This window comes from Rhinatrema bivittatum, chromosome 3, assembly GCF_901001135.1.
Source record: "Rhinatrema bivittatum chromosome 3, aRhiBiv1.1, whole genome shotgun sequence".
Classification (NCBI taxonomy): domain Eukaryota; kingdom Metazoa; phylum Chordata; class Amphibia; order Gymnophiona; family Rhinatrematidae; genus Rhinatrema; species Rhinatrema bivittatum.
This window is the reverse complement of record NC_042617.1, coordinates 383,903,913-383,926,967: the sequence shown is the minus strand read 5'-3', so window position 1 is coordinate 383,926,967 and position 23,055 is coordinate 383,903,913. Positions and strand designations below refer to the sequence as shown.

General features: G+C 42.5%; 1 protein-coding gene across 3 annotated transcripts in view; it reads right to left on the bottom strand.

Moving 5' to 3' along the window:
• The window catches only part of COL12A1 (collagen type XII alpha 1 chain), a 359,822-nt gene that overhangs the window by 216,026 nt on the left and 120,741 nt on the right, over positions 1-23,055 (bottom strand). For 2 of the 3 annotated variants that reach the window (XM_029595614.1, XM_029595613.1), the window contains 4 exons: positions 16,048-16,650; positions 13,024-13,296; positions 8,692-8,964; positions 5,647-5,919 (listed from right to left, as the gene is read on the bottom strand). The exons of the other annotated variant lie outside the window; for it this stretch is intronic. In XM_029595614.1, coding sequence (XP_029451474.1) covers positions 5,647-5,919; positions 8,692-8,964; positions 13,024-13,296; positions 16,048-16,650 — 1,422 coding nt within the window. The remainder of the gene's footprint in view (positions 1-5,646; positions 5,920-8,691; positions 8,965-13,023; positions 13,297-16,047; positions 16,651-23,055) is intronic. 3 annotated transcript variants of the gene reach the window in all.

Below are 23,055 nucleotides of genomic sequence, written 5' to 3'. Positions count from 1 at the left end.
ATCAAGGGATATTCATGCTTTTAGCAGCCAGTTTGGTCTTTGGGCTCCCCTGATCGCACACCTGCTTGCTGTTTGAATTACGAGTGGATCATTATATGGTTTTTATTATGTGGAAGACCTCTTACATGTTCCTCTAGGCCAGAGGCTATGGCACCTTTGAGAATGACTCTGCGTGCATTTCTGTTCTGTTTCTCAACATAATATGGATGCTTCTTTAATGCACTAGAACTCTTCATTAGACCAACAAATGTTTGTGCCCTGTTTACATATATATGTCTTTAAGTTCCTTTTTTTTTCTTTTTCTTTTTTCTCATCTCTGGAGGGAGGAAATGTCCCATGCAGGAGATTGACCCAGTTCTCTAGGTATAGAGACGTAGTGGGAGGGAGTTATTGGGGGTCAAGGGGAGGGAGGGGGTAATGATGTTTATTTGAAATTGATTGATCCTGAATTACTGGAAACTTCACGAGGAAGCATAATGTCTCTACTGTTCTATAGTACATTCAACGAAGGGTTTGGGCTCTGGCTGGGAAGTCCAAACTCTGGTCTATGGATTATGTTTGTTGGTTACCTTTTGAAACACCTAGAGAAATAATATGCCACAGACTCCACTGCAATTTTGGTCTTGGAATGTATCTGGTATAGGCTCGATATTTAGGTGATACAAACTTTTACAGTCCCTGCAAAGATATCATGTCCATATAGCCTTATTGAAAGAGACAAAACTAGATAAAATAGAGCATCAAAAACTTCATCGCATGTGGGTGGGCCAGGTATTTTCTGCGCAATCCCCCTCAAAGACTGCAGAAGTTGCAATACTAGTCGGTAAGCAAGTTCCCTTTCAGGTTAAACAAGTGATTTCTGATGATGGTAGCAGATATCTCATTCTTATCAGTCAACTTTATGGGCAAACATTTACTATTTGTAACACATAATAGCTTATTTGGCGACTTGAAATAAAATTTTGCTTCATCAGATTCGCTATTTAGAAGCAAGAGTTAAAAGAAGCTAAGCAACAATTTGACAAAAATCCTACCAAACATTAGTGGTTAATATACAACATGAATTAAATTCCATATTGCACACGAGAGCACAAAAAGCTTCCTGGTATTTTAAAGCCAAATATTACCACTATGGTAACAAACCAGGGAAACTCTTGGCAAATATGACCAAAACATGGGAAGGGAAAAGGCATATTTCCACCATGCAATTCCCCATGGGCCTACTGGTGAATTCTGATAGGGATACAAGTGATATTTTCTGTAATTTTTATCAAAAGTTATATCCTGCTGACTCAGCTGACACAGTTCGGATTGCAGAATATTTATCTCATTCTGGCTTACCCTGACTATCTGATTCTCAGCTAGCGATCCTAAATCAACCGGTTACGGCACAATAAATTTATGATAATATAAAAAAGGCCAAATTGCTCAAAGCTCCAGGACTCAACAGCTACTTCGCTAAATTTTTTAAAATACTTTTGCATCAAATACCTTTACGCTTAAGGGCCATGTTTGAAGATCTTGTTGATCATTGTAATTCATCCTTTCAGCAAAATATGGCGTATATTATAGGAATGTGCAGAGGTTCGCCATACGTTGTATTCGATATTCATCGGGGGCTGATACGTTGCATTCGGCAAGGGGGGCCCCCGATACGTTCATGCGTTAATTCTTATTCGTTTCCCGACTAAAATTGAATTAACTACAACCCCCCCACCCTCCTGACCCCCCCAAGACTTACCAAAACTCCCTGGTGGTCCAGCGGGGGGTCCAGGAGCCATCTCCGCACTCACACCCTCGGCTGCCAGTATTCAAAATGGCGCCGATAGCCTTTGACCTTACTATGTCACAGGGGCTACCGGTGCCATTGGTCAGCCCCTGTCACATGGTAGGAGCAATGAATGGCCGGCGCCTCCTGACCCCCCCCCCCCCCCCAAGACTTACCAAAACTCCCTGGTGGTCCAGCGGGGGGTCTGGGAGCGACCTCCTGCACGCGGGCAGTCGGCTGCCAGTATTCAAAATGGCACTGATAGCCTTTGCCCTTACTATGTCACAGGGGCTATCGGCACCATTTTGAATACCGGCAGCCGAGGGCATAAGTGCAGGAGATGGCTCCCGGACCCCCGCTGGACCACCAGGGAGTTTTGGTAAGCCTTGGGGGGTCAGGAGGGTGGGGGGTTTGTTTAAATTCCCTCCTTTAGACGGACGAATAATTCGGCAAAGATTTGTTGTATTCGTGGGGAATCGCGATACGTTTCGCTTCCCCACGAATAAAACGAATATGGCCCTATACTTTGCGGATTACCAATATGTAGGAAACAAATGCACACCCCTAGTATATTACAGTCATACCCAAAGATAATAAAGACCCCACTCAACCAGAATCATACCCACCCACTTCCCTTCTTAACTTTGACATCAAACTGCTCACCAAAATTATGGCAGATCGACTATCTACTATGCTGCCACTGCTCATACATGATGACCAGGTTGGTTTTGTTAAGGAAAGGAGTTCCTCTATGAATGGTCGCAAAATTTTACCCTCTTTAGAAATCTATCATTGGCAAGAAATACCTTCCATGTTGATTAGTTTCGAAGCAGAGAAAGCATTCAACCGTGTTAGCTGGTCTTTCATGTTTGCCACTTTAGATGCTTTAGGTATCACTGGTTATTTTTGCCATGTTTTAATGGCATTATATTACCACCCAAAACCTCGGTGTTGGTCAACGGGATCCTCTCGGCTACTTTTGAACTACACCGAGGGACTCAACAAGGCTGCCCTCTATCCCCATTGGTTTTTATTCTTACCTTAGAACCTTTGTTAAATAATATCAGGAATAACAACCACATTAAGAGGATTTCCCCACGCCCAAGTGAACCAGCACCTTATAAGTTGTTAGCTTTTGCAGATGACATCCTAGTTCATATAAGTACCCCAGAGGTGTCTTGGGAGGCCCTAAAGAAAGAATTCTCTCAATACAGACAAGTGGCAGGCCTGAAATTAAACCTGGGGAAATCTACGGTTATGCTTACTAAGCCAAAAGCGCATACATGGATTTGGGAAGACTTCCCGATCCCTCAGGCAGTAGATTCCATAGTATATCTTGGAGTCCTTATCCTGCACATTCCTACTTTGGTGCAATCTTTAAATTATAGGGCCATATGGAGAAAGACGAATGCCCAGCTCCAAATGTGGGTGGATTTGCCAATAAATTTAGAAGGGATGGTGGCATTGTATCAAACGATGATCCTCCCCAATGGCTCTATGTCATGCAACTACTCCCTGTTTATTGATCTAAGAAGGAGTTACAGGGGATAGATACTCAAGCTCGAAAGTTTTTGTGGAAAGATAGAAAGCCCCATATTGCTTTATTAAACCTCTGCTACCCTAAGCTACATGGGGGATGGGGGGTTAGCCAACTTAAAGTAATATAATGTGGCCTGTCAACAACATCACATTGGTGACTGAATTATGGGTACCAGTTACTTTACACCCTTTGCCACAGAGCAACTTCAGATCCAGCCTCTACAGCTTTCTTATATCTTACATAAAATGATACAAGTACTCCCCATCTTCACCATAATGTACTCCTGCGACCTACTCTAGCAGCATGGCACTGGTTTTTTCATAGACTGGGGTTTCCTCGACAGACTACTCACATTTTGCACTTCCTAGGAAACAAAGATTTCCTTCCTGGAATGCATAACAAAGTATTTAAAGATTGGTATGAAAAGGGTATCCGGGCTATATATCATATGGTAGATGAGTCCAATACTATGCATTCCTTCCAGGCCCTTCAAGGTGATTGTGGCCTTCCCCCACAGCATTTCTATGCGTATCTGCAAATGCGCCATTATATACAATATTTAACCTTGCCTGACCCACATAATCATGCCTAGGAACTTCTCTCTGATTTTCTAGATCTGGATGATCCCACTCCACATAATTAACTTATACCAAAAAGACAGCTTAACAAATATCAACCTACTCTATGCTGGGATACTCTCGTGGATAGCTGGAATATGGAACTGGGGACCAAGTTAACCTCAGTATATTATAAAGGTTGTTTTGCAATCCCTGTCCACACATATTCCTCTTCAGGAACTTCAATTTAAATTTTTACACAGATTTTATATTGCCTCCGCAAAGGCTAGCAAATTGGGGAATTTTGGCAGTGGATGCTGTCCCAAGTGTGGAGATGCCCATGGTACACTTGGACACCAATTTTGGATGTGCCCAGTAATACGCTCTTTTTGGCTTCGTGTCCATAAATATGTGATTCATATGTGTGGCACATCCCTTTCATTCACAGTAAACCTCTTTCTCTGGGTTGAAACCAGGGGCATTTTGTTTCCCAATAAATACGTGAAATGGTGGTATAAATTGACGATATTGCTAGCGAAAAAATGTATACTACAAAAATGGATCTCACGGGATCCACCAACTGTAACGCAGTTTCGTAATCTGATCCACCAAACCTGTGTTTTAGATAAATACATTGACAAAACTGAATGGTTCAATAAGAAAAGAGATTTTGTCAACCGTTGGGAATTATATTTCCAATCTCTTTCTCCCTTAGCTCGAGGTGTGCTCCTCAATGATCTACCTGTTGACCAGATATAATTCCACTGCTTTCCTTTTTTGCAAGTTCAGTGATGACATTGTGTATTTTATACGAACGTTTTGATGATTCAGGATCTTATAGTTTGGGAGGGTGGGTGGGGGGGTGTTTTGTATGGCATTCCTTTTCTCTATTATGTGTGTATTCCTTTCCTTTTAGATAGCCTATCAGTTTGCAGAGCTCCCTTCTGATAGGTAATAGTTGATAATCTTGACATAATTAATGAATCTACCAAGAAACAAACTTTCTTTCATGATGAAGCATTTATTTAAGGCAGCGCTGTGCTATTTGTCTCTATTTCATGTTCATTGTTTACTAAAAATGATTTAAATAAAAGTATTTCTTATTGACATTAAAGCGTGATTTTCAAACTAAAAAAAACTCTGCTTCACTTCATTGGGACGAACAAGCTATAAATCTTTTAAAATGAGTAAATTAGTGAGCATGCAAGCAATCATTACACAGAGCTAAGTAGGTACCCCTTTTGTCCTACTTAGGACACTATTTTCAAGAGCTTTGATGTATTTACAGATTTGGGAGGCAAGGCGGGGTGCGGGGCAGGTGGGATACAAATTCAGTTTTAAAAGAGAGCCTTCACTAGAATTTTCGGTCCAATCTGTGAACATGTCACCCTGCTTCTCATACAATATCTTGACAAAGCAATTGTTGCACGTTTCTCTCGGAAAACTGACAAGCGCAAAAGCAATAAATTCTAACAAATTTGGAAACTCAGGGGGTCATTTCTAAAGGGATCACATGCGAAAAGGGACACCTTTCACGGTAACGCTATTGGGTGCGAAAGCCGGCAGCGATAGCACCGCGGAGGTGCGATCGCTGCCGGCTTTCGCAGGCCCGCCCCCCCCCCCCCCCCCCCCGGTACTGCTGAATTCACAGAGCCGCGATAGTTTAGAAAATCCGGCCCTAAATGCTATATTACCTCTTCATCATTAAACTGCAGGCTTGTCCTGTCCTGTGACCAAAAAACATCGCCCAAAAGTTCAAATGTGGTAGTAAAAAGGCTTACCTTCAATCGTGGTGCCCTCCCCAGTCAGCGCGGTTCCTGCTCCAGATGCATAGAGTGCCTTGACGGACAAAGAGTACTTAGTGCCTGGGTCCAGATCTTTCAGTGTTGCAGTGGTGGCAGTTCCTGTCAGTGTCACCTCCTGCGGGTCGCCTCCAGCTGTTGGGACGTACGTTATTAGGTACCGCTGCACTTTGCCTGGAGCTCTGTCCCATGACAGCTTCATAGTGGAAGTGGTAGGGTCAAATACTCTCAAGTTTCTAGGCTCTCCCAAGACTGTAAAAGGTTCAGAAAACGGACGCATTACGAATGAACTTTAAATCACAAAGAGTCATTAACGTGAATGAGAGTTTCCTGTATGGATTGCTGACTCCAGGGCCTGATTTAAGAACCTTTTTTTTTCTCCCCTTAGTAACAGAATGGGAGAAAAGCATTAGTGAATCAGGCATCTAAACTGCACAGGAAGGACAATTTTCCAAGCGATAATTGTGAGTAAAATGCATTTTATCTGGATTCACCAGATGCCTGAATTGGCCTCCGTTATTAATACGGCTAAAAGTACCTGTGATTTTTTTTCCACCAGAAACACACTTACAGCTGCACTGAGAAGAGGCATTGCCAGAGGTTAGATCAGGGGAAGAAACATACACTCATAGACAGCATTTCAAACCTTTGTGTGTATTTTCTTAGCAAAAATCTACCTGCAGGTAAGGTAGATGCATGTGAACGTGTGTTTAAACGCCGAAGTATGCACATACTTTCATTTTGAAAATCTGAGCAGAGCCCATGAGCATAAAGTCGGAGCAGACTTTGCTTCGTTGCAAACTGTTTGAGAACTGCTCTCTTAATTCTTAAGGCTCCGTATGCCCGAAAGCAGAATTTTTAAAAAGTGCATCTCAAAAGGCCCTGTGTATCCCAGATAAACCCCCTTTTTCATAGCTTTTTAGTATCACTCGAAATTGCAGGCTATCTTAGCACTTTGCTCCAATATGCATGGCCTTCATTATGTCTTTCCCATAAGCAGAAAATCTCTCCTGATATCACCACCATCTGAAGCAGGTGGAGGAAGTCCAAGGCTCACGCTCATGGAGTCTTCTCCACTGTACTAAAATGCACAGTGAATCCGTAAAAGGGAACGTTGTCCGAAAAACAAACGAGCAAGATGCCACAAAATAAGCAAAAAATTCAAAAATCTGGGCATTTTGCACATTATTTAATGCAAAGTCCCCTTTCTGCAAAATCACTTCGGACTTCTCCCCTTCACAGATAATGCTATGCATGAAAATGTATTAAAATTCTGAGTTAATGAACTGCAGTGATATCATTCAAACAACTCACCTCACTCAGGGAGAGTAATGTACTAATGTGTGTAGATATCAGCCGTTAATTCATGTCAATCAGCTCACATTAATGTCCATGTTAATGACATGCAAATGAGTTTTGTATTAATTTACTAGCATTAAAGTCAGTGCATTAATGAGAGCTTTTTCACCAAAACTTAAGTACACATTCCTGTGGTATGGTTAACTTTTTTGCCTTAACAGGCATGGCAAGGACACTTTTGCATGTTTTAACATGCATTATTTTTCTATACGCTAATAGATAATATGCTGCCTTGCATAGTTTTGCATGTTATTACCTTATTAGCATAGGTTTTGTGTTAAAACTCTTGTGCACTAATTAAAGAGCATTAAAAGTGCTGTTAACATGCGAAAACTAGATCATGTGCACTAACAGCGCTTTTAACGCGCATGAATGCTTGCTAAAGCATTAGTGCACTTTAGTACCTCAGCCTCTTGGACTGTAAACTTTCTGGGAACAAAAATCTGATAGCTATGTTCGTATTTTTACAGCACTGGGTAGATGGCACCACAGAAATACTACATATTAAGGAAGCAGCATGAGGAACAAATAAAACCTTTTAGCAGAAGTAACAAATTACAATTATTAAACAGCCACGCCGCCCATCACCACCCTCACCCTTATTCTTTCATATTTGAATTTCATTCTTGAGGAGATAAATGCTGAAAGTTTTTGAAAGTTGCTTCTATTATGATGTCGCTCCCCCAATTCGGACTCCAAATAGATCAAGTTGCTACAGTGCTTGTCATCATCGTCAGAACCCCATGAAAGCACCACAGTGCTACAATTAAAGCATTAAGGCGTCATGGACAACCAGAGAGAAATTCAGGAAAGATACACATTTTAAAAAACAAAGTTAGATGCACCATGTTTAATCCATAAAATGTGTAAAATAGAAGAAATGAAACACTGTGCAGCAATAAAAAAGAAACCTGGGATTAAGTAAAAAAAAACGAAGCAGGGTGATATTCTGATCATGATGGCAGGGGCTCCGCTCTGAACCCTCTACCAGAACCCCTATCCACTCTCTCATCACCCTCTGCTTAGACATCCGCAACCTGTTCCTCACAGGTCTCCCAGTGACCCATCTCTCTCCACTATAATCCATCCAAAATTCAGCTGCAAAACGTATCTTTCACCAAAGTCACTATACCCATAGAACCCCTCTTCTCAAGTCACTATATTGGCTCCCTATCCATTCCCACATACAGTTCAAGCTCCTGTTCGTCCCCTACAAAAGCCTTCACTTTGCAGCTCCTCACTACCTCTCCTCTCTTATCTCTCTACACGTTTCCTCGTGCACTCCACTCATCAGGCAAGCCACTGCTGTCTATGCTCTTCTCTTCTCCCACCAATTCCCGACTCCATGCTTTCCACCTGGCTGCACTGTATGCTTGGAATAGAATTCTGAGTTGGTGCTTCATGGTCTCTCTCTTGCCTTATTCAAATCCAGTTAAAAATCCCATCTTTTTGAGACTGCTTTTAAATCTTAACCCGCTGATTATCCCCCTTATAGCCTTATTGATTTTAGTCATTCCATTAATGTCTTTTGTCCTGTATGTTTGTTTTGATTATATTGTAAGCTCTGCTGAGCAGGGACTATCTCTTATATGTTTTTATGCAGTGCTACATACATCGAGTAGCACTATAGAAGTGATAAGTAGTAGTAGTAGCAATTGACTCTACCTTCATCTGTTGCGCCAGTTCCAGTCAGAGCATCTCCTGGTCCAGACTGATATTCCGGAACAACAGACACTTGATATTTCGTATCGGGGAAGAGGTTTTGCAGTGTAACTGCTCGCTGTTTTCCTGGAACAGTCTCTTCTTTCCTTTCTCCTCCAGTGACTGGCCTATAGGCAATCCGGTATCGTAACACATTTCCTGGCGCTGGGGTCCAGCCGACCTTAAAGCTATCAGTTGTCTCATCGGTCACCCTTAAATTCCGAGGCGCACCTCTTACTGCATGAAAAACAAACATCGCTTAGATATCTGAGCTAAGCAATATTATACCAGTTAACCTGTCGAAATCACTATGCTAGGTTAGTCATTAGTACACTGGGCCCAAGAGTAGATGCTAAATGTGGTCTGTTTTCAGACCATAAAATGTAGCTTTTTGTCAAGAGCTAGTATTAAACTGCTGGGAGGGGTTCATGTCTTTATCCTTTGCCCAAGTACATGTTAAAAATATGTCCATACTTCCCCATCCCTTCCCGTATGGATCTCCAAAAAAATAAAAAATCCCCCACCTCTGATTGCCAAAATTCTAACCCCTCACCTCTTGATCCCCCTCCCTACTCACAACCCTCTCCTTCCCTCCAAAGATTTCCTCTTTCCTTCCTCTGATCTCTTTTCCTCTTCTTCCTTCCCTCTAGTAATTCTCCCTCATTCCCATTCCTCCAGCCTCTTCCCCTCTTTCTTCCTGTCTTCAGCCACTCTTCCCATGCCCCTGCTTTTCAGCCTTTTTCCTCACCTTCAGCCACTTTCCCCACTCCCCTTCCTCAAGCCTCTTTCTTTTCTTATCTCCTTCCAGTTTCATCCTCTTCCCTCTCACACTTCCCTTCCATCATCCAGCCTCTTATCCCTCTCCCCAACCACTTTCATGTGGTCTGGGCCATGGAACTCCATGCAGGCCTGGGCTAGCTATGAAAGAGGCATTTCTTCTTTTTTTTTTTTTTTTATTTATTTATTGGCTTTTTCAAATAATTTTACAAACCAAAATAGTTCATAACAGAAATCTCAGATATTAACAGATATCATTTAACATTAAACAAAGGAAAACTTAATATCTTAAATAAGACATATATGTGTTAATTCTTAATATAACTTACAATGACTCAAATTGAAGGCTTGAAATTAATGGGAAGTAAATTTTACACCAGCTTTAAAAGAAAAGACAAGATGGTAGCAAAATAACACCTGTAATTTTATCATTGTATCTGGGGTTGAGGTGGGTTGTCCTTTAAGTTGTATGAACCTTGCCAAATGTTCAGGTGTAAAAAATATATTGCATTCATCCCTTTTTTTAATCAAACATTTACACGGAAATCGTAATTGAAAATTATATCCCAAATTTATGGCTTCTTGACGCAAAGTCAGGAAAGCCTTCCTTCTTTGTTGAGTAGCCATGGCTAAATCAGGAAAAATTTTTACATTAGAATCATGATAGATAACCGGGTATTTCCTAAAGTAAACCTTCATCACTTTGTTTACATCAAAAGTTGTAAGTAGAGAAACTAATAATGTACCTTTATCAATTACCACTAGATTAGAGTTTTCCAAAAAATTGGTTAAATCTCCTTGAAAAGGAATGTTAGATTCTCTACTTCTTGAAACAGGTAAAAAATATCAGGAATTCACCACAGGTATATCTGAATCTGAGAAACCTAGTATCCCTACCATGAACTTTTTCAAAGTGGTGTATGGTGACTCCCCTACAATACGAGGAAAATTTAAAAATCTTAAATTTAAACTTTTAGAATTATTCTCCAGAGTCTCCATACGCTTCTCTAACTTCAGTCGGTCCTTGGCTACTACAGCTTTAAATTCCAGAGTTTTTTCTTCTTTTTTTTCCAATTGGGTTATCCTGCAATTAGTCTCAGTTAGTTTCCCTTCTAAGACTTTTAATTCCTGATGTTGCTTGGAAGAAGCTTGGCTTAGTTCTGTGCAAACAGCTTTCATTTCAGATCTAAATCCCATTACTAAATCCCAGATACCTTCTAAGGTCACCACTGAGGGGCGGGGGGGGTCACCTCTGAATCCGATGCCGACACTGGTCTCTCCCACTCCTGCTCCAGCAGTATCTGGGGTCGTCACAGCCGTGCCTTCGGTAAGATGAATTAGCTGCTGTAGCTCTCCCGGGTCCCGGGCTTCTTGCATCACGGGAATCCCCTCTGGGGTCGAAGGCGGTGTCTTCTCCGGCATCTCCGATCCAGCTCCCCCTTCAGCTCCGCGAGTGACCCCGGAAGCAGTGCAATTCCCCGGGTCAATCGTCGCGTCACTTTCATCGCCCCTTCGCTCCGGTGGCCTCCTCAGATCTGGGCTCAGGGAAACCTCCTCACAAGGAACCAGAGACTCTCCCAGGTCTCTGCGTCCAGCGGTATCTTCGGTTCCTGGAGTTGCAGGTGAAAGTAGATACCGAAAGATTTCTTGCTGAATCAGCGAGGGTATTATTTCAGATGGATATACCCTCACCTTTCCTTTTTGGAGGCATTTCTCAAGGAAATCTAGAAATCTTTCAGCCGCGATCTTTTCAGCGTCTACTTCCTGCCACCATCTTGACAAGCTCTAAAGTGAAGACATCCCAACCTATCAGAGGTATTTCTTCTTGGGTCAAGGCCTAGGCTGGCCACAGCAGCATCTACTTTCAGACCCAGGCCGGTTGTGGCTCCTCTTGTGCCTGATCCTGTCTAGGCACCAGGCAACAAATTAGAGGCACCTGAAACTCTTTGACTCCTGATCATAGTTTTGCTTATAGTGCTACATACTGGTCAGCACTCTTTTACTAACATACAAGAAACGCTTGATCAAACAGGAAAAACATTGGGTTTGACTCCCCCTTTTTCCTTGGTTGAGGAAATAATCAAATGAAGTATGATACAGGAATGGGTCTCAAACTCTACGTGATATGCAGCAAGGATCTCCATGCCTAATGCAGCCAGTACTAACTACGCATTTCATTGATTTACCTTCTCGTTTATGGAAGAAAACTAATGAAGAGTTAGCCAAGAGAATTAATCTAGCCAAAATGTGGAGAACCTGCTTCCTCACCTCACACTATAATGCTAGAGCTAACATGTTAGTTTTATTGTAAGTCAATAGATTGTTTGGTTGTGAGGAAGAAACCATTAAGGAGCAGCTAAGTCAAGCTTATTAAGTGTTGGGAACATTTTCCTACTTCTGTGACATAAGGACATGGCTGTTTCTGAAGAAGGACGAAAACTGCAAATTCTTGCTCTTTGATTCGAAGAGCCAACCCTTACAAAAATTATGTCAGCAAAGAACTCATTTAAAGAGCCGCGCGGGTGTGCATGTGTGCGTATAAGCCAGCTCACGCGAATGGGCGCGGCCAATTTATAACATACGCACGCATTGTATAAAATGGGCTGTATTCACATACATGTGCACACAATTCTCTATGGACGCGCGCATGTCACGCAAATACTGGCTTTACCGCATAAGTGCGGGGATTTTAAAAACAATGCACGCTAACGGAATAGCCCATTTTCCCAGTTCGCTCTCAATTCACCCAGTTAACAGTTCGGATTTCCTAACCCCCCTTGTTATTTAGCTTTCCTTTTACCCCCGACCTGTAAAACCCTGCTAACTCACCTAGGCTTTTTAATTTTAATATTTACACGCCATCCACTTCAGAAGTAAAGTTAGGTAGTAGGGACACCAAATACTTACACGCACATTTCAAAGCAACTTCCTGAAACACCCAGGCCCCACCCATGCTCCGCCTAGACTGTGCCCACATCCCAACCCTTTTTATTTTTTTGATTTGTGTGCATACCGGGAGATACATGCAACCTCGCGCACTTCTTAAATTACGTGTGGTGTGTGCTGGCCTGAAACAGTCACGTATCTCCTGGCTTTGGCACATGTAGGGCTTTTAAAATTCACCTTTAAGGAATCTGGTTAGACTTTCTCTCAGCTAGAGAATCCATTCTCATTTTCTGTGGTTCCTCTGCTCCGGGATAGGAACTCTGGTCCTGGAATGCAAGAAATATATCTGGTTTTCAGGATATCCACAATGAATATGCATGAGATATATTTGCATACAATGGAGGCAGTGCATGCACATATACCTCATACATATTAATTGTGGATATCCTCAAAACCAGCCCTGTATGTGGTACTCCAGAACTAGAGTTACCTACTCCTACTACTCTCCTCACCCACAACAGAATGACAAGGAAACCTTCCTCTTTGTCAACTCTGAACCAAGATATTTTGATAAATCTGGTACAAAATGTTTGCCTTTCAGAGAAAAAAAAAACACAAACAATATGCTATTACCTTCCAATGTAGTTTCTTCTCCTTCCAAAGGAGGACTTTCTCCTTCCTTATACTCTGCCAGCACAGCAACTTGATACGTAGTTTCTGGGAGTAAATTAGTAAGAACTGTAGTAGTAGTTGGAGCTGGTACTGAAACAATAACCTCCTCACCACCAACAGCCACCTTGTACTTAACAAGATAAGACAAAGCATCCTCGGCAGCTGGAGACCAGGTCACTCGGAAGCTGTTTGAAGTCACTTCAGAAAAGTTCAGATCTCTTGCAGGGGTCAAAGCTATGTGGAAAACAAATGTTCCAAATAAGCAAGATCCATTACTATCGGGCACTAGAAAAATTGATTTCTAAACTCTACTGAAATCCACACTTAGGAAGGAAACAAAATTCCAACATTTAACATTGAATGGCTGCTCATAATCTGATAATTAAGTCTGCATTTTGTTGGATGTCAGCATTTTCTTTTAAAAACGTTTGCTCTTCTTAACAGAAGGTATAGCAGCCCAGAAAAAAAAATAAAGTGTGCATTCCAGCTACCATCTTCTCAATAGTATATAAAACAAAACTTTTATGAAAACAGCACTGTATCTGGATCACTAGAGTGGTATTTTTTCACTGGATGCTGGAATCCTTCTTGCAGACTATTGCATCCCCTTTTCAGTGACCACCACCAGGGTAGTTCTTTCTTTAACGAACCTGCTAGGAAAGTGCTGTGGCTGAAACGCATCATTTATCACGCAATAAACTTGAGTTCCAGAAGGTCATTTCACTGAACACATCTTTTCAAACCAAGGTCCATCACTAATCACAGGAATCTTAAGATGACACTTAAATGGAAGTACAAGCAGAGGGCCTACATACAGCTATGCACAAACTGTCCTGACTCTTGCGATAAAGATAAAGTGAGCCTCCAGGCCTTATGGTTAAATCCATGACCTATGACTCTGGAGACCTCCTAAGATTCATAAGCTCCAATTCGTTTTTTCCCCACTGGTATTCTCTGACCTTATGAAAAGCAAGATGGAAAGCAGCAAGGCTCTGTCTGGGTATTTTCAAAAGGGTGCAGAGCTAAAAAAAGGGTGCAGAGCTAGACCGTTTAAAATCCTGAACTGCGATTGGATGTTAGTGATAGGTGGATATCTGATTTTGGATCATAATCCAATTTAAAAAAAAAAAATCCTGACAAATTCTCAACTAGAATTATGTCCTTTTGAATTGTGATTGTTGTGATCCTAAAACCAGACCACCTTCAATTACTTTATCTAACTGTGCTTCAGTTTAGCTAATTGTAATTACGTAAATCATTATACATGAGCAAATTGAGAAATCTAGTTGCCGGGATGGTATAATACTATTTATCATGCTTTCTGATGAAAGTGGCATGCTCCGTGCTGGAGTGTGACTGGCATGGATCCAGCTGCAAGGAATGCAATGCACGGCCCCAAAGGCACTTCTTCCCTTTCTTTCATCCCCTGTCCTCTTATTTCTCCTTCATCCTTCTCCTTTCTCTTCTCTTTTTTTCTCTCTTCTGCCCCCTGCCCCTTCTCTTCCAGCTGACAGAACAGCATTTCTTAAATACAGTGAACACATCCTACTGGAACTCAATCTATGTTCCAAGGCAAATGAGCCTGGTAAGTCGACCTTTCGACCAGTTTTAAAAGAAAATAAACTTTCAGAGTTGAAAAAGCACTCGTCCTTTGCTATTCCAGCTTACATGATTAATAATACTATGGAGAGCAAGAAAGTCAAAGAGACATTATGGGGGTAATAAAAGATTTACACGTGTACATGTAACTGCTAATTTAGCAATTTTCAATGTAGCAGGTCTAAAGTTGTCCAGCCTTGTGTAGCCAGACAACCTTATACTTAACTAGCTATATTCAAAAGAATATAGCCGGTTAAGTTACGTTCCTGTTTGAAAAAAAAACCCAAAAAAACACTGTGGGCCTATAGGCCCAAACCTGTCCCCCGGCTCCCTCTCACCCAAGTTCCAAAGGCTCTATGGAGCCAAACTTGACGCTCCCTCTCCAAAAAAGCCCATTTCATTGTTTTAGAAAACAATTATTTGGGCCGAGAGATCCCTCTCCCACACCCCTGCTCCATTTTCCCCTTTTATTTAACATCTTGTTGTCTCCAGAGCCCACCCCAACCCGTTCCCCTTCTATGCCACACCCCCTATGCCATAATTTGAAGTAATTCTCCCCGGATCGCAGTAGCCTCCTACTGCAATCCGGGGCTAACAGTAGCTGAATATACATAATCAGTTATCCAGCTGTGATTAGTCGGATAACTTTAATCAGGGATATTCAGTGGGACGTTTTCCCCAATGAATATTCAGGACAAAATATCTGGCTAACTTTAGCCGGATAACTTGTCCACCAAACAGCCGACTGAATATTGGCCTCAAAATAGGAGAAACCCCCTTAGTAAATACATCCCTAAGTTTGTACCTGAGGCAATGGAGGATGAACCTTCTTGCCCAAGGTCACAAGGAATGCCAGTGGGATTTAAACCCTGGCTTCCCTGGTTCTCAGGCCACTGCTCTAAACACTAGGCTATACTCCTATTCTATGCCTATGAAAAAATGGTTTTGAAAATAGACCCCAGTATTCTTCCACTGTCTTACCACAGATCAATTTGAGGGCCTGTTTTCCAAATATGAAAGGAAAAAGGGCTTGGTAGACCAGGCCCCTAGTTACGTGATATGCTGTGATTTGGAAGAGTAAAAAGGCATATAACAAAGTCTAATCATGTTGTACTCTTTTTCAAATCTAGTCAGTCTACCAGAACTACTGAAGTATACTAAATTATAAAAGTAAACGATTACAAACATACAGATTTTGAAAAGACACAGAAAAACTAACTTCTTAAAATGCAAACACCACTACTGGTTAGACTGTTCAGAAGTGCTTTGACCTTTTGACTTTCACATTAGTCAGTCACACATTGTAATAGAAAAATTATTCAGCTATGCACTGGATGATGTCAAGCGTTCCATTTATTTTGTTTTCTGTTTCACCATAATACTTACATTTCTGTTTTATGACCTCCAACTCCTGTTCTATTCTAAGGCAAATGGACTGTGTAAGTTCAAATGATATCCTCTGGAAAGCATCGAAATCTTCTACAGTGTACACATGGGTTTCTTCTGGGGGAGATGCAATTGCTTCCAGTTCAGTACGCACTGCGTCCTTAACGCCCACTGCAAATATTTCCACATCTGACTTCCGCAATTTGAGGGCTGGGTCTTTAAAGGCATCAGATGATTTCCCATCCGTAATAAGAATCATAACTCTTGGGACATCTGGTCTTGCTCCTCTGCTTTCAACAAATACTTTTTCTCTTACATAGGTCATGGCTTTGCCCGTGTTAGTTGATCCACCTCTGTAGGGGAAGGTGTTAATGGCTTGGATAATATCATCAATTTTATCATATTTGTTCAAGGTAAACTCTGTGTAGGGATCTCTGCTGTACTGGACAAGACTTATTTGCACTTTTTTCGGTGAAATGTCAAAGCTTTTAACCAATACTTCCAAGAATGCTCGCACTTTAGCAAAATTGGCAATGCCGATGCTATAGGAACCATCCACTAAAAGTACAACATCAGCTTTTATATCCAAGCCCCCTGAGCACTCTGTAAAGAGAAATAGTAACCATTAGACATTTTCCAGAAACTACCTTCTAATTTTAATTTGCAAACATTTAGGCTAATGTGCAAATCCATAGGGTTTCTCATGGGAGATTGCACTTTACTGCAAAATTTAGCTTTGCATACAGATATGCTCTGTTGCAAAATTTTACACAAAATCGCTAGTGAAATATTTGCAGATAAGATAACCTGCCACCTCTCTTTTTGCAAAAAACCATCCTGTAAAGCCTTTGCCATGCCCAGGTTTTCAAGAACTTCATAATTTAATTAACTACTTTACATTGCATTACACCAGTTCATTAATTTGAATTTGAATAAAATTTCATGTGCAGTGGAGTATGCATGAAATTACACTTATTGTTGCAAATGTGGAAAATGTTGCATTTTGCACACTAAATGGCAAAATAGTGCATAATACTGCAAAAAGCACACACACTTTCGTAATGCAGTGTGTGACATCTCTTTGGAAGAGTTTTCTACACCTTAGTACATATGCCTCTTTGTCTTCCATTGTAAGCGATTTAGAATCAAGGGGCAAATTTTTATAAATGTTGCTAGCGCTGAAAGGCCCATATATGCGGATATGTGGACCGAGCGTGAATGACACATATTTTAAAAGCCGCTGATTATTCACATATATACATGTACTCAAGCAAAAACAAAGGGGTGGAAAAGGAGCAGAGTTGGGGGCGGAGCATGGGTGTTCCAAGACAGGGCTAAAAGTTATGGCAGTAACTTTCAAACTGAGGCACATGCACGGTCATGGTTGCATCAGTTTTATAACATATGTGCGTTTATGTGCGCATGTTATAAAATCAAGTTACCCGCACTCACGATTTTATATTGACACATGCATGTGCGCACTAATGCCATCGCGAGCACGTAAGGGGAGGAATTTGAGTAGGTATGTATGCTGATACATTAGGCCTATTTCCCAGTTCACCCCAGTAACTCAGTGGACTCCCTAAACCCCCTACCTAACTTGCCTCCCTTTTACCCTACTAGACCCGACCCCTAAATCCCCGTTGACTCCCCTATATTTTTTATTGCACTGCTTACACGCAGTCCATAGCAGAAGCAAGTTATGCGTTTGTGGGATCCAGGCGCGTGCTTGTGCACATAACTGAATTCATGCTGCAGTCCCAGCCCACCCACGTCCCACCCAAAGCACACCCATGCCCCACCCCTTTTTCCAAAAAATGTTAATGCACGTACCAGGAGATACGCAGAAGTAGAATGCTTTATGACTGCTGATTCTTGTACATTGTTATTATGTTATAGTTGTTGTATTTATTCAATAAGTATTAATTTTGTTATGCCTTTCAGTATTATCCACTCTTCCTGTTAATTGTATTTTTTGGTTACTTGTAAGGGCTCTGCCCAAAAGTTTTTGTTTTTTGTGAACCGATACGATGTGCGAACGGCTATCGGTATAGAAGAGACTTTAAATAAATAAATAAATAAATAAATAAATAAATAAATACGCATATGGCTGTGGGCCTTTTAAAATCCGCATGGCCCGCACACTTCCAAGTCACATGTGTATCTCCAGCTTGGCTTTGCATAGGGTTTTAAAAATCTACCTGTATGTGCATAACTCCATATTTTAAAAGTGGCCGCCACAGCATGCAACACGCTATTAGTTACATATGTTTACTTCTGCTGCTGATAAGCTGCAAATCTTCATAAATCTCTGTTTAGACCTAGATCAAATGGGAGAGGAGTCTGGGTCAACTGGGGGGAGTGCAGGATGACGAACCAGAGGGGTCCGAATGACATTGAGATGAATGGGCAAACTGGGGGTAAAACTGGGAATGGCCTTCACATGAGCATGTTTTAAAATCCGCTTTCCTGAGTGCATTAAAGCCGACAAATTCTTAAGGAAGATCTGCGTTTTACGTATGCTCGAGTAACCGCTTAAAATTAGAAGTACACATGCATGCATGAACCCCCCTCCCAAGGAAGAGAGGGTAAATAGCAAGTTACCATTTAAGTGGACTGCAGCAGAGAAAAAAAGAGGACAATGCAGCTATGTAACATGAGCCGCCAGCAAAGGAAACCTAGAATTAGGTTGAAAAGGTGGCCAAACCCCTTACCATGAAGGTGCTTAAAAGACCATAGAACAGATGAGTCAAAGACTCAGGTAGAGGATTCGCATGTCACAGTTACCTGGAATACTGTGGATAACTTGCAGTGAAATGTCACTTTAAATCAAAGGATAGCAAAATCTTAAATTACAGTTCTATGATTGGAAAAGTCCTACATTGTAGAATTCTGAATGAGAGAGGGATTTAAGAGAGAAATATTCAGAAAAAGCTGGCCTAGGAAGCAAAACAGATTCTCATCCTGACTAATAAGTGGAGTCAGATTCTTGAGTAACTAGTTCTCAGACAAAAGAAAAAGAAGGCCAGGCAGGATGGAAGGGTGTGCACCCATTCTGTTTCCATGGTCCTGCCTGAATCTTGGCCTTTTGGCTGAGAGAAGGTGACCCATTCAGGCTGGGTAACAGCAAATGACTGGCCATGAGCTTAGCAGAGCTAAAATCACTGAAAGCTGAGATTTTAGAGGGCCTGATTCACTGAACAATAACCAAGTCATTAATGCAGTGGAGCTGTAAACCCAAGCCAGGAAAAACCCTTCTAACAATGGAGAAGAACCAAAGGACAGTGGCTGATCCAGAGGTGGAGCGGTACCTGAGAAGGAAAGGGACCCAGCGGCAGATCGAGCAGTCCCTCAGGAGGAAAGGGACCACAGCAGCAGAATGGGAAGTGACCCTGGATCCCCCTTGAGCAAGGGGACCCCAGCAGCATATAGACTGGTCCCCCAGGAGGACGTGGACCCCAGCAGCATATTGAGCGGTCCCCCGGGAGGGCATGGACCCTAGCAGCTGATCAAATGGTCCCCCCTAGGAAGAAGGGACCCCAGAGGCACATCTTGAGGTGCAGTTGGGGTCCCCAGGAAGGTATGTACACCAGCAGCATTCCAGGAAGCAGAGATGGGTTCCCCAGGAGGGTGTGGACCCCAGCTACAGACCAGGAGGTGGAATCAGGTCCCCAGAAGGGTGTGTACCCCAGTGTTGGCATGGACCTTTCAGTGGAAAGGAAGTGGCACCAAGAAGAAGGCAGCAGTTTAGATACAATGGGCCCCACAGGCCAATACTTCCCACCAGTTGCATCTTTTCACATGGGTGAGACTTGGGAAAAAAGGGGAAGGATAATAATGATACTTGATTAAGCAGGAACTCAAGAGGTCATTTCTATTCTATATGGTGGTATACTGTGGGGGCAAACATCCCCAAATTGCCAAATATTAAATGTTCTTGCTATCTTATAGAAACGTATATAGTTGTGTGGCCTGAGACTATTAACCACAAGTAGATAAGTGTGCAGTTTGACATCCTATTAGTGATGTACATAGTCATGTAAAAATGCATATACTTATATAGTCTAATAAATCTATATATATTTATAAATACTGCCAGTCTTGTTCACAGTCCCATTTGTTTCCTGGGGTGAAGGGAGGGAAATCCCTCCCACTAACACCTACTTCCCCAGGTGGAGGCACCAAGCACCAAGAACATGAGGACTGATGGAGTCTGCCCTAGGGGGGATTCCCGCCAGGTCAGTTCCGGACCCAGGAATGCCCCACAAGTTAAGCAGTCAAGAGTGTGTTCTGGAATCAATTTGATTAATTTTGATTTTTCTTACTGTGAACAGGACTCGCAGATTGGGGAAAAATAGATGCTATGGATGTATTGGTGTTGAAAAATTGGTGTAGAGGTGAAAGGGTTAACTTGTCATGGGCAATATTGGTGAATGGTGTCCCCAAGAACATGGAGTCCGCTGCCATTGAGCAGGCCTCAGAAGATCTCAGGTGTTGGAGCAAGTAAAGGTTAGGGGGAGATTTTATGATGATGCACAGGGGAATGTGAAAGGTTTCTGTACTTGCTCTATGGATTTAAGTCCTCACAAACCACCCCTTACAGTTTTGCTGGGAGAAGAGGTATCTGTCCCCTTAGTCACTATGGGGAGTAAAGTGTCTGTTCCCCTTAACCCCAATGGGAGGGTGGATATTCTATACCAGCCTCCTGGTGGTTGGCAAGAAAAAATATAGGCTCTGTTAAGAAGAGAGGGAAAAACTCTGCCGGATGTAGCAGGAATTCTACCCCAGGTGGGACAGCTAGCCTATTCCCCTGACACACTGATTGGTACTATAAGGAAGATACTAGAGAAGTGTCTACAGCCCCATTATGATACCAGCCTAAACAAGAGGTTGAGAGTATTCTCAGGAGTTGAGCCCACCCCACCAAGAGAGTAGGAATTTGACCACTGGATGGTCTTGGCCTTTCAGATACTACAAGAATGGCAATGCACTGATTTGGAGAAAAAGAAGAACACAGTAGCGGGTTTGCGTGCCCTGCCCTTGATACAGTAATGTCTCTAACTCTTTCCAAGTCTGATGCTACTGCCAAGGATTGCTTGAACATTTTAGAATGCATGTATGGTTGTTTTCTGTACTAAGAGGATTGCTTTATCCACTTCAAAACTACCATGAAGAGGCCTGGGGAAAAGCTTTCTCAATAAGCATCCTGTCTAGAGCGTGTCCTACTTAAAGCTGTGAGGAAGGGAGCAATCGAGGCACAAGACATGGATGGGGCTCAAATTGAACAGATAATCAGGGGGGAGGCATATATTCAGATGTGACTGTGATCAAAATTGGGTTAGCAAAAAAGTGAAGGGACCCTCCTCCCTTTGCTATTGTAATGAGGGGCTTCAGGAATGAGGAAGACCGAGAGGCTATGAGGAGCTCTCTAAGTCACTCCAACAGAGAGGGACCTCACCTCACATTGGAAGGGAGAATAGTACTAGAGGTTAAGACTCTCCAGTATCATCCAAAAACCCCTGCTATAGTTCAGAATCCATAGGAACAAAGGAGTGGGGGAGGGCACCATGAACCTACTTCAATCTCAGAAAAGGAATACCAGGCTAGAATCAATGAGTTGGAGTCAAGGTTGGAGGCCCTTCATATCAGACTCAACTCTCCAATGAGGGCTACTCCATTCCAGAGGAACTGGAGGGGGGGGGAGAACTGCCCAGGCAGTACAGAAATAATGCACTTGCATCAGGAAGAAACACTAAGCATTCTGGTGTGTGTCACAGGTGTGGGACGTCATGGCACTATAAGAGAGAAGGTAGGTTCCCCTGGCCACATGGGGAGGGGTGGGGACCTCTGAAAATCAGAGGAGCCATGGAGAATCCAGAGAGGGAGAGCACACAGGAGCCCTATATGTTGATAGCGCTTCATCTCCCATAACCCATGCAATTGGGCAGGAGGCCCTATGCCAAAGGGGTTAGTGGGACCGAAAACAATTCTCCCACACCAAATTGAAGATGTGGCCACCCAGGCTTTATTGGATAGTGGGTCCCAAGTCTCCCTTGTATACCAGAACTTCTATGATGCTGGGTTGTCACACATCCCACTCCAACCATTGCAGGGACTGGAACTGAGAGGCATAAATAAACATAGTTGTTCCTATGAGGGCTATATAGTGGTGACAGTGGAGTTTCCTCAACACCTTACTGGGGGAGCTCAGCAGCTAGAAGTGTTGATACTGCTGTGTCCACATTCCCAGTTTGGAACCCACATCCCTGTACTATTAGGTACCTATTTGCACATGTTGGCCAATTGGTACAGGCATGCCAAGAGGCCACAAGCAGCTGAGATTGGCATCCCTCCCCAGATGTAATGATGTTACAAGCATACTTTGTAGGGGGCTGCACAGAAGTGAGGTGCTGGATTTAGTGGGGGAGATATGGCAAAGGAGCAAAACCTCTTGACAATCGATACCACCTTTTCACACAGCACAGTGAATATTGAGGCTCTAGCAGAGGACTGATTGCCTGCAGGGTACTGGTGCAGAATGGTGTACTAACTCTAGATGGGGGGAACGAACACAGAAAGTGTTTGTTAGACTGAAAAATGAGTCTAACTATCCTGTCCAGTTACCCCCAGGGATCAGAGTGGCCACAGTGAGCAGAGTGGAGGCTGTGCAGAGTTTAAGGTGAAAACAGACAATAATCCACTGATTTATGTTTTAACAACTGCAAAATTGGATGCAACTGGCCACCAGTGGTTGGCAGCACTGTTCCTTTACATATTGAGTTTGCAGTACCAACTTGGAACTGCAAACAGGGATGTGGATGCACTGCCCCGGTGGCCCCACAGGAGTGACACTACCCAGGGGGATTGGTACAGTTTATCAGAGACTGGAGTGGTAGCAGTGTATAACTAGGTGGGGAATGGGAGTGAAGGTAATACTGAGACCTTATGTCGTGCTGCAGAGAGATTGGGGATCCCTCCCAATAGAATTTGCCTACTGTGATGTTGTCT